Source organism: Nematostella vectensis, chromosome 2, assembly GCF_932526225.1.
Source record: "Nematostella vectensis chromosome 2, jaNemVect1.1, whole genome shotgun sequence".
Lineage (NCBI taxonomy): Eukaryota > Metazoa > Cnidaria > Anthozoa > Actiniaria > Edwardsiidae > Nematostella > Nematostella vectensis.
In genome coordinates, this window is record NC_064035.1 from 10,615,200 (window position 1) to 10,626,981 (window position 11,782).

The 11,782-nt window shown below is 40.6% G+C and overlaps 1 protein-coding gene across 1 annotated transcript; it reads left to right on the plus strand.

Moving 5' to 3' along the window:
- The first annotated feature begins 1,520 nt into the window (after positions 1–1,520).
- LOC5521281 (somatostatin receptor type 3) lies at positions 1,521–5,467 on the plus strand. The gene is made up of 2 exons (XM_001641038.3): positions 1,521–1,795; positions 3,143–5,467. The coding sequence occupies exons 1-2, from the start codon at positions 1,596–1,598 to the stop codon at positions 5,028–5,030; spliced, it is 2,088 nt and encodes a 695-aa protein (XP_001641088.3). The 5' UTR covers positions 1,521–1,595; the 3' UTR covers positions 5,031–5,467.
- Positions 5,468–11,782: the final 6,315 nt, after the last annotated feature.

Consider the following 11,782-nt stretch of genomic DNA (forward strand, 5'->3'; position numbering starts at 1 on the left):
GTACCACTGTGGAGTACTTTGTTTGGCCCCATGCTGGTGGCATATGGGTGGTCGCTTTATAGAGGTACCACTGTGGAGTACTTTGTTTGGCCCATGCTGGTGGCATATGGGTGGTCGCTTTATAGAGGTGCCACTGTGAAGTACTTTGTTTGGCCCCATGACCCCATGCTGGTGCCATATGGGCTGCTATATGCAGGGAGTATTCGAGTACAAGCGTATGTAAAATAGATTTAAGAGTAGCTTATGCTGCCTAAGAGGCGGATACTCTTAAAAATCTGATCCATTTAATGACTTGTTTGAATGTGAAAATACAATTTAAACACCACATCTGTTGCCTCGACTATTACACTTTGATCATCACACTTTTTCACAGGAATACTTTCCTTAGAATGGCTTTCTCAAGTACAAAAAAAAAAAACAGTCGCAAGCCAAAATACATTTTACTAATTTTAAAAATTATTTTTGTTACATCTACTATTACATCATCCCATTTCTTCAAGAGTTTATTGAAAAATATGTATATACTGCAGCTGTATTCTACATTATTTGGAATGGCACGTATCTTCCCCTTCCCTTCCCCCTTAAACTTGAAAGGCTAGTTTACAATGAGGAATGAACCACTTCATGTCGTCGCACCCTGCACACCCTCACGTACGCGCCTGCGTTATACGAGTGCGCAGTCGTAAATACATCGATCGCACGTGAAAGCACCCTCGGATTCGCCAACGGGCGCTTACCTAGAAAGAACAACAAAGATTACTTCCCATATTAAGTTGGCCGCGCAATCGTTTTCTGATTGCTGCAGGCTGTTATGATAAAGGTGTTTGAAACTAATGCATAAACGGACACTTTGTGGGTTCCAAACTATGCTATCACGAATTAATGCATCCCCTCATAATTGAGAGATCCACCGGAGGAAGCTAGTTAATATCTTCTTCCAAAACGGGGGCGACAATCACTTTGTGTCATAAATCTTGTGCGGATATTATTAACATGGGCTGGTGAGCTACACCCCTTTTTTTATAAGAACGTCCAGCCTGAGATCTCACCAAATTTTAAAAACATGCCGAGGCTCAGATAAAATATTGCTCTGTTAGTCTGATGCGTTCTTGAATGCAAAATAGAATTGTGTTCATGATAACAGCCTCAAATATTATTGCTATTGATCATTTGTGCAATGCTTTTCCTAATAATTCATTGAGTATCATGTTTTCCATAACTGTAAAATTTAGGAACATCATTAACAATATTTTCAGCCTTGAAATGCTCTAAAAATAAGACGGGCTCATAGCCTCAACTAAAAAATATAACGTTCTTATATAAAAAAGAGTGTATGGCGATGTTCATGGAAAATGCTGCAGCTGTACTACAAGAGCTGCTTAAAATGTTCTCTTGGTATTTTATTAGAAATCATCAGTCATGTTCTTATGTTGCGCACAAGTCAAACATCCAGTTGCCCATCCTACATCTGCTTAATTACATAAATCGACAAACGTTTGTCTTTGCTAATTCCACTTGTCATTATAAGTCGCCGCGCGAGGAGGTACATGTAAAAAACTTTCTTGCTCTATTAAGTATCTCTTTCTGTTAAAGTCATGGCTTTCTACGGGGATTCGGCGACCGCTCAGATAGCGCTGACCACGTTCTTCAGCTTTCTTGTAGTAACAGACCTAATCGGGAACACCCTGGTCATACTAGTTATCGTCACCAACAAGACGGCGCGAACCCCAATGAACTTTCTCCTCATCAACCTTGCTGTGGCTGACATGATGGTGGCGATATTCATAGCTCCGAGGTGAGCCAGTTGAAACTAGAGCTCACTTCTTTGCTGATAGATCCCGATAAATGTGGGTTTTAAAGCTTTGCACTCTCGCGTTCAAAACGGTATCACTTTTCTAAGATTAATTTTTTAGCGTCATCATTATGACATGTAGTACCCTGCGCAGCCGTGGTTAGTGCAATCTCCTGATTAGCCGTCCTATTGTCAGCCTCCCTCATGATGGTTGCGCAGTAGACTGTCCTTAGTGTAATTGTCTATCGTACAAATATCAGTGTGCTTGTTATATCCTGATACAAATGATATGATGATATCGTATTATGCATTCGCTCGTTCTTTTTCCGGAGAATATACTTATCGCTGGAGGAAGGGAGAAATGAATTGCCTTCCCATATTCCTATTTATCCCATTCGTTTCGTTATATTCATTACATTCGTTACAGGGGCCCTTTGATGTGTCTTTTTGGGTTATTATCTTCGCCTAGTGAATTTGTTTAGTATAATTGGTGCGACTCATCATACTACGGGGAGTGACGTGACGTGACAAAAAGATGATTAAAACTCCAATGATGTAAATAGCGAATATTGGATCCAATTAAATTAAAGGATCCAACAGCAAACACATTGAAGCGTTTTATCACCTCTAGGGATACTAAAAGAATTTCTCAAAAACTCAAAATTTAATCAAGCGAGGCAATCAAAATGGAAGTTATAAGCACAGGAGATTTACGCGCGGTGAAACATTAAGGAAACACGAGCTGAACGGAAACAGGGCGATTTTTATTATGAAACGCAGTAGCGCCCACAAATGTAAGAAACCTGCAAATGCAATAAGGTTTTACCCGCAATTGAAGTAAACCCGCAAATGTAATAAGGTTTTACCCGCAAATGTAAGAAACCTGCAAATGTAATATGGTTTAGCCCTCAAATGTTATAAGGTTATGAATGAAATAGAAAAGTTACTTTCAGTAAGGCGCCGTTAGTTTTAAGCCTTTTATGGACAATAATTGACGAATCCAGGATGTGTAAGTGGTCAATTTTTATATCGTATAATTTTTTCTATCGTGTCATAATTCATAACAGATTCGAAGGTTAAAGAACGCATCTATTTTTCTGAAATATTAATATTTCAGGGAGCGCGCGAGAATAAAAGGGGAATGAAAGACGTCACTCCTCTTTTTTTCTCGCGCGCTCCCTGTGTGCCCGATCTCCGCGACGCCCTGGGTCCCCGAGGATGTTCCAATCAAGGATTGATTAATGCGGGACGCGGATTGTCATATAATTAATAATTGTATTTAAGGTCTTTTGGTGTATACTTCCGTTGAGGTAAAAGCTCACGCGCAGTAATATCTTTTTTGCACATTAGGTTTCTGTTTATGAATGCCATAAACCACCCTGAAGGCCTAGCAGGAACCATCATCTGTAAACTCATTACCGGGGGGAACTTCTCTTGGACGGGGGGAGCTTGTTCTGTGTTCACTCTGGTCGCGATTGCCTTTGAGAGGTACTACGCCGTTATGTATCCCTACAACGACAAAGGGAAAATGTCAATCAAGAAGCTGCGCTACATTTTCATTGGTGTATGGCTCGGAGCCGCTGTTCTTAACTTGCCTCTCTTCTTGACCATATACTACGAGGCTAGCAAGCATTTTTGCTTCGAGTACTGGCCACCAGATTTACCTTGGCTTCCAATTGCGTACGCGTCTGTATGGTGGGCGGCCGCAGGCGTCTTTCCTATCTTCAGCATGGCCTTCCTCTACACAAGAGTCGTTTACAATTTGTGGTTTAAGCGTAGCGAGTCTGGGAACCCTGCTCAGCAAGCCGTCATCAGGTACCGCAAGCGGGCGACCAAGATGGTAATCACGGTAAGCGTGATCTACGCGTTCTGTTGGCTTCCTATACTCACCACATATATGTTAAGCTACGCTCATCCCCAGTTCAAGTACGGTGATGTAACGCACATTGCCACCATTGGTTTGTCTACCCTCAACTCGTCCGTCAACCCTCTGGTGTATACATTCCAAAATGTGCGATTCCGCAAACTGCTCAAGGATCTAGTGTGCTGTAAGCAGTCTAGGAACAGAATAGATACTAGCGGCACAACGAACACGTCACACACGGCCAGAAAACGCTCCACCGTTAGAGCTAATGAAATTTCACAAGGGATATGCGAGGATGCATTCCTTAGTGATGTGCCACAAGAGAATTACGAAGGGCCCCTTGCTAGTGATGTACCACAAGTGAAGTACGAAGGACCCCTTGCTAGTGATGTACCACAAGAAAAGGACGAAGGGCCTCTTGCTAGTGGTGTGCTACAAGTGAAGTACGAAGGGCCCCTTGCTAGTGATGTACCACAAGTGAAGTACGAAGGGCCCCTTGCTAGTGATGTACCACAAGTGAAGTACGGAGAACCCCTTGCTAGTGATGTACCACAAGAAAAGAACGAAGGGCCTCTTGCTAGTGATGTGCTACAAGTGAAGTACGAAGGGCCCCTTGCAAGTGATGTGCCACAGGTGAAGCACGAAAGGCCCCTTGTTAGTGATGTACCACAAGTGAAGTACGAAGGGCCCCTTGCTAGTGATGTACCACAAGTGAAGTACGAAGGACCCCTTGCTAGTGATGTACCACAAGAAAAGGACGAAGGGCCTCTTGCTAGTGATGTGCCACAAGAGAATTACGAAGGGCCCCTTGCTAGTGATGTACCACAAGTGAAGTACGAAGGACCCCTTGCTAGTGATGTACCACAAGAAAAGGACGAAGGGCCTCTTGCTAGTGGTGTGCTACAAGTGAAGTACGAAGGGCCCCTTGCTAGTGATGTACCACAAGTGAAGTACGAAGGGCCCCTTGCTAGTGATGTACCACAAGTGAAGTACGGAGAACCCCTTGCTAGTGATGTACCACAAGAAAAGAACGAAGGGCCTCTTGCTAGTGATGTGCTACAAGTGAAGTACGAAGGGCCCCTTGCAAGTGATGTGCCACAGGTGAAGCACGAAAGGCCCCTTGTTAGTGATGTACCACAAGTGAAGTACGAAGGGCCCCTTGCTAGTGATGTACCACAGGTGAAGTACGAAGGGCCCCTTGCTAGTGATGTACCACAAGAAAAGAACGAAGGGCCTCTTGCTAGTGATGTGCTACAAGTGAAGTACGAAGGGCCCCTTGCAAGTGATGTGCCACAGGTGAAGCACGAAAGGCCCCTTGTTAGTGATGTACCACAAGTGAAGTACGAAGGGCCCCTTGCTAGTTGCCACAGGTGATGTACGAAGGGCCCATTGCTAGTGAGGTGCAGTAGTTGTCCTATGTCAAGATGAAACATTATTTTGTATATAACAAATTCAAATGTCGGCAAAGAAAGGTACAGCACCATCAGTCAGGATCTGGCTTTTCAACATCGCGTTAGTGACCAACATTTGCTTTTGCGTAATGGGACAAGATTTATTGCAAATGAGACTAGTACAAGCCCCAAGTAGCTTACACAAAAACAAAACGTCTTTCTTTGATCTTTTTACCCCTATAATCTGTACGGGGCTTTATGGAGAGATTAATGAAATCGCTTGCTGACAGCTACAGCTGAAAAGCCAGATGTTTCCTGAACCGCACTTTGTATAAAAAGTCATGATTGATTGATTTTCTATGTCAAATTTAAATAATCTAAGGCAAGACTGTGTTACAAGTAAAAACAAACCCAATCCAACTGATTATCCATAATATAAAAATGGCTATACCAAGGGAAAAGACGGGGAAAAAAGGGTTATGAAAAATACTATGGTAACTATATCATACCTCAATTTTCAATATTTCAACATTTGTTTAGACAGGCACACCGCTGTTTGCATAGTTGTATAGGTGTTCAGTCGGATACAAACAAAGCTTTGGTGATAGGGGAAACATATTCCTAATCTTATTCAGGGGTCGTCCACACTAACTCAAAAGTATCCGGATTCGTCTCGCCGAAAACGCATCCCTTGATTTGCGTCCACACTATCGTCCCTCTCAAGCCAAGACAAACGCTCAGCGAGCACGATAAGTACAGCCTCATTTTATCTATTGTAAACTTGATTAAATACTGAAACGAAATCATTACATGGCGCCAAGAAGTGGGATACAATCAAAACTAAAGCGCTTAATGGACAACGTCACTCGTATTGGCACTGCGATCCCTGAACTGTTCCATGTGAACCCCGCGAAAGAAAAAAAGCGGAACAGCCCCTCAACCAAACAATACAGAAGCGCATACTACAGCGCCGCCTCTAATAACAAACAAAGAGCAGTTTATCGCGCAGAACCCGAACTATTTTGATGGCATTGGTAAATTCCAGGGTGAATATCATAGTACCCTGGACCCAACAGTACCGCCAGTCATTCCCTCAGCCAGGCGTGTTCCTATCAGCCTCAAAGATGACATCAAAGGTGAACTGGACGAGATGGTGGAGCTCCTCAATAGTAAGAAAAAGTTGGGTTTCACATGAATGAGACTTTCTGAAGCCATTCTAAAGGGTATACAAGACATTGTTACATTCCAAATGATGCATGATACTTCTATACACTGCATGCTCACTCACTTTACACAAACTGCTATGAGAGACAGGCCTATAATTACTAGAGTCCTGCTTAGCTCCTCTCTTTTAAATAGCAGGGGCGGATCCAGGGTTTTAACATGGGGGGTGGATAATGGCCGAATAGACTGCATATAACTGATCAAGTGGTTATTGGTAGGTCACTACATAGATCTTACAATACTTCACGCTGAATTGGATTTGTCACGTCAGCAAAGTCGAGCAGGCGAAGGAAAATGGACAGTACCTCCCGTTCCTCAGTCATTCAATTTTTTTACTAAAAAAGAGACGTTTGCGCTGCACCAATCTTTTTGGACTGACTTGTAAGATTGATAAAATAGGAAGGATGCCATTTCGCAATTTTGACAGCAGTTTCTTTAATTATTTTGGTGGGGATTTCATCAGGCCCCCTGGCCTTTTTTACTATTCAGGTTTTAAAGAAGCCTTTTTATTCCCTTTGGGATAAACCTGATTTTATCAATGCTTGTTACACCACCAGAGTTCTTTTCAGAAAACATGACAGATCTTCCATTGTAAACAATTGCTGGATTTAAGCATTCAAGGTTTCAGCTTTGCTTAGGCTGTCAACCTTAAGTCTAGTTTTACCCCTTAAAGGAGGGATCCCTACCTTGTCTGCTGTTTTTTGTTTTGTTTTAATATATGACCAATATTTCTTTGGTTTGCTCTTTGGATCTATATTTGAATTTCTGCAATGTGTTCTTCTTGGGCCTTGCATAATAACACTTTTATCTCTTTTTGGAACCGACGATATTTTTGCTTATCATCTGCTGCATTTCCAAACTACTTATAATTATTGTAGAGCCTTTTTCTTTTCCTAAGCAATCTCTTATGCTCCCTTGTAATGCATGAGGCATCACCCCACGAGCCTAGTCTTTTTATGGGGACTCTTTTATTAACAATCTTCAGTAATCCTTCCTTAAACATCTGCAAATTTTGCTTTATTGAATACTATGTTCTACAGAATACGCGAAGGTGACCACACAAAAAAAGAATGCCCGTAGAGCCAAATTTGCTCTTTGAAGAATCAATCCCATATTGCTTTGCCGTGCTAATATAGTACTTACCTTGTTTTGCTTTAGTGCCTTGTAATATTTTTCGATAATATGTGTTGTGTCTTAAATATTTAACTATCCAAAAATCGTACATGACCAAAGATCAGTTGCAAAACACTATGACTATGCAACTAGAAAATGATATCATTATGACGTAATAATAACTATCCTTGCGAGTATGTGTGCTTCTAAAGTCCACATTTATGTATACATACTCGCAAGGATAGTTTGGCTATCCGACGGAGTTTTAGACTAGCAAAGGTCGCATGCGTGATCCGCACAATTGGCATCACGCTAGCCCGGTCGCAGCTCTAGATCCCACATAGATCTGAGCTGTGGTTTAAAGCACTTCGTTCGAGTCGAAGTCGCCCTGCAGTTTTTTTGCCGATGAAGTTTAACTGAGGCAAACCGGCTATGCCATGCTGACGAGTCCTAACAACGACGAAACAGCTGTCCATGGTTGCCGAACTGCACGGGTAATAGACTGTGCTAGCGTCCCGTCTTGGCCCGACTGGTGCCAATGTGTGTATGCTAGTGTGCTTTTAAAGTCCGTAATAATAAGGCCTGAGCCTACTTATCCCCCCCTCCCCTCCCTAGTCTGTATGCTTTGTATTTTCTGTTTTCTCTAAGCTTTTTTTTTATTAGGATCACCTGTAAATGAGTGACGCGTTTTCTTGGGAAAACCCACATTGCCACGTAATGGCTTTTTGGCGGAAGTAAGTAAGTCTCCGGTTGGGTACGAGAGGCTCCGAGTTTCGCGGCGACAACGATTTGAGAGATCGCTCAAATTGTGGTCGCCACGAAGCTAATCGTCTGGTACCCAGGGTAAAGATTTTATTGTTATCGTTCCACCATTAACTGCTTGAACAAATTGAAAATCAATAAGCTCTCTTTCTACCGTTTGAAAGAGACGGTTCATGACGAGGAAGGGAACAAAATTTCTCGGCCGTGAAAGTCAAGTCAAAGTACCGTCCAAGGCTCGGCCGAAATGCTCCTGTGATTGAGCAAGAGGAATACAGAAATGTAGTGCTGTTCGAGATCGAGTACCCTCCGTGCGAGATCTCCCGTCTGATGCGAGCAATGTGGGACGAGAGTTGCCGGAAAAAATGTAATCACATCACGCGTTTTAGCAAAGTACGCGAAGAAGGTGACCACAAGAAAAGAATGCCCGTCGAGCCGAATTTGCTAGATAAGGCAACCATCCCCGTTCGGTCCCCCAAAGAGGGGGGAGAATAAGCGCCCACGACCGGAACTTTTTTCATCATGAAATAAGGCGCACTCAGAGAAGTAGACTAGTATGTAAAGTTGAAATCAATTTAGGTTCTTTATGACAACAGATATATTTATTCAGTATTAGCGTTTTATTGCTCTCACAGCAGGCCTGTGAATGTTGCTTACCGCTAAACACATTATAGCGTATATCTTGCTATAAACTATTTATGTAGAGGATTTGCCAGCAATTTAGAGTTATAACCAGCGGTTTCTAAAGATTTTTGTTGCATTGAACTTTTGATTTATTTTCATGTGACCCTGCAGATGAACAAGTTATTATGTCAAATTGTAACAAAACAGCACGTCAGGAGAAAATGCCGTTTTGCCGTTTAGCAAGAAATGGCAAGACTCGCCTTAAAAATTTGCTAATTTCACTAAATATGAATTCCCCGTCCTTTTACGTTAAGAAGTCAATCGATAATTTTACGATTCGTGGAACAAATGATTATGTGTTCCGGGATGAAATGTCTAAAACATCCATTTCTTATCATTTATTGTATTTATAAAGAAGCGAAATAGAAATTACCTCGAATGACGTGTTTCATAAAAAAAAGCAATCAGTGTTTTAGCTATAACCGATACAAATGTCCAAATTAACCGGAAGATATGTCAAAATCTTTTATTTGTCAGTATCTGTTACATTTAAAAAGGAGCGAAACAACAATTGTTGAATGTATAAATTTATACCGTCCCGGAGTTCAAATGTATAAATTTATACATTCCTTTTTGAACTCCGGGACTGTATAAATTTATACATTCCTTTTTGAACTCCGGGACTGTATAAATTTATACATTCCTTTTTGAACTCCGGGACTGTATAAATTTATACATTTCTTTTTGAACTCCGGGACTGTATAAATTTATAGATTCCTTTTTGAACTCGGGGACTGTATAAATTTATACATTCCTTTTTGAACTCGGGAACTGTATAAATTTATACATTCCTTTTTGAACTCGGGGACTGTATAAATTTATACATTCCTTTTTGAACTCCGGGACTGTATAAATTTATACATTCCTTTTTGAACTCGGGGACTGTATAAATTTATACATTCCTTTTTGAACTCCGGGACTGTATAAATTTATACATTCCTTTTTGAACTCCGGGACTGTATAAATTTATACATTCCTATTTGAACTCCGGGACTGTTTGGGGTTGTATAAATATATACCTTCCCTGGAGCTAAAGGGTATTTTTACTCTTTTATAGACAATTGTTGTTTCGCTCCTTTTTACATGTAAAAAGGCCCAAAAAATCCAAAGTCTCCTCAAAATTTAGGACTCCCGCCAAGAAAAGCCTTGGGAACACAAAATGTGTTAAGTGTCCTTGAAATGCGGGAGTATCTTTAATTAATCATGCTTTAGTGTTATTTTTACTGTATCTTTAGGAACTGAATCGTTGAAGGATCGAGTATGGCCATTTTGTTATGAATGGTAAGGGTCGAATATTAAATTTTTGTAAAAGTAGAGGAAATTGAAATAACTGAAGGAGTAAGTTACGGACATGTGAAAAAGTAACGAAATCCATTATGTTGAAAAGGATCCGACGCTCAAATTGTGTAATATCTGTACGTCTGCACAAAGGCTGTGATTGCAGAAATTGTCTAATATTGTAAATTTCAAATTCGTTACTTATAGTATAACAGAAAAATCCCTTGATTTCGGCTAAAATAGAGCTAATGTCACTCCATTTTCACCAATTTTAAATATAATACCCCAAACGGCAAAACGGCATTTTCTCCTGACGTGGTGTTCAAACAACGAGCAATGTCCATGTTATTAATTTGGAATACGTCGCACTATTTGATTGCTAATTAATCTTAAATTAAACTTTGAGTCATAATACAAATGCTGCGTTGTTATTGGCTGCGGAAAAGGAGAAACAATTAATGAAGTAGGCGGTGATTATAAAGGCAACTACGGCATTTTGAATGAGACGCCAATACTTTTTGTTTGGTAGGGAGGGGTCGGTAGGTTACACTCTGATTGTATGTTACAAGGATGCGCCTAATATTTGCCCTTACGAATGTTGAATTTGCTCAATTAATAGCGATTCTCAAAGACATGATTTCTAATATAGTCGTGATCGCAACGTTTGTAAAAGAGATTGTAATATAAATAGAAAATCTGAATGTAATAATAGTAACAGCAATTTATTAGAAATAATACCTTCTCTCGTCTCGAAACCAAACTATTTGTCTGATTAAACTCAATCTACTAAGGTCATCAAGGAATTTGCCTTGGCAGAAGAATGAGTTTTTTTATTCTGAACTAGGTTTCTCTTTCTTAGTGTGACGGAGTGGAATAAGTCGGTTCGGCGGATGGCTCGAAAGTTTACGGAGACAAACAAATTTACAGCTTCACGACGCGAGAAGCGGTCTTCTTCTATTAAAGAATATCTATGACTTCGCACCAGAAGTCTTCTAATCTTGCCTGTGCGACTGATAAAAAGGTACCGATAAGTGAAATTAAAATAAATGAATTAATTAATTTAAAAAAATTAAAAAGAATATGAGTACACCGAAATCGCAAATACGGATTCAAAATATCACTTAACTATCGCAATGCTGCACAAGAGGTCTAGATTACAATTTTGCCTACATAACCCTGCCCCCTGATGATTATAAAAACCATCCATATCAATATTTGGGTGACCCTCATACCCACTCGGCCGACCTCTTGTAGGCCTGGGTCTAACGGCTTTTCAAGATCAGTGGGAAAAAGATTTGACCAAGCGATCAAGTTTTTCTTACAAATTTCGGCCGCGAGTCTAAAATTGACAGGAATCAGCATTTTCACCATGTTTTCTGGAGATCCAGGAGCGGGAAAACTTTAGCTCTTCTTAATATGGGCATCAATGCCCATATAAGGCAATACATACGAAGGACACTATATGTGGGAAATATGTTTGATATGAAATTAAAAAAAACTGGATATTAAGATATAATACTCTAGAATCTACTCCACCTGATTGTATTTAAATCGATTTATTGCTATCATATCGGAAATGTTTCATATTCTCCTGTTTTTGCCCAACCTCCCCCCCAAAAAAAAAAAAATCGGATGAGTACGAAGGCCTATAAGGGATAAATGTAGTTTTGTACAATA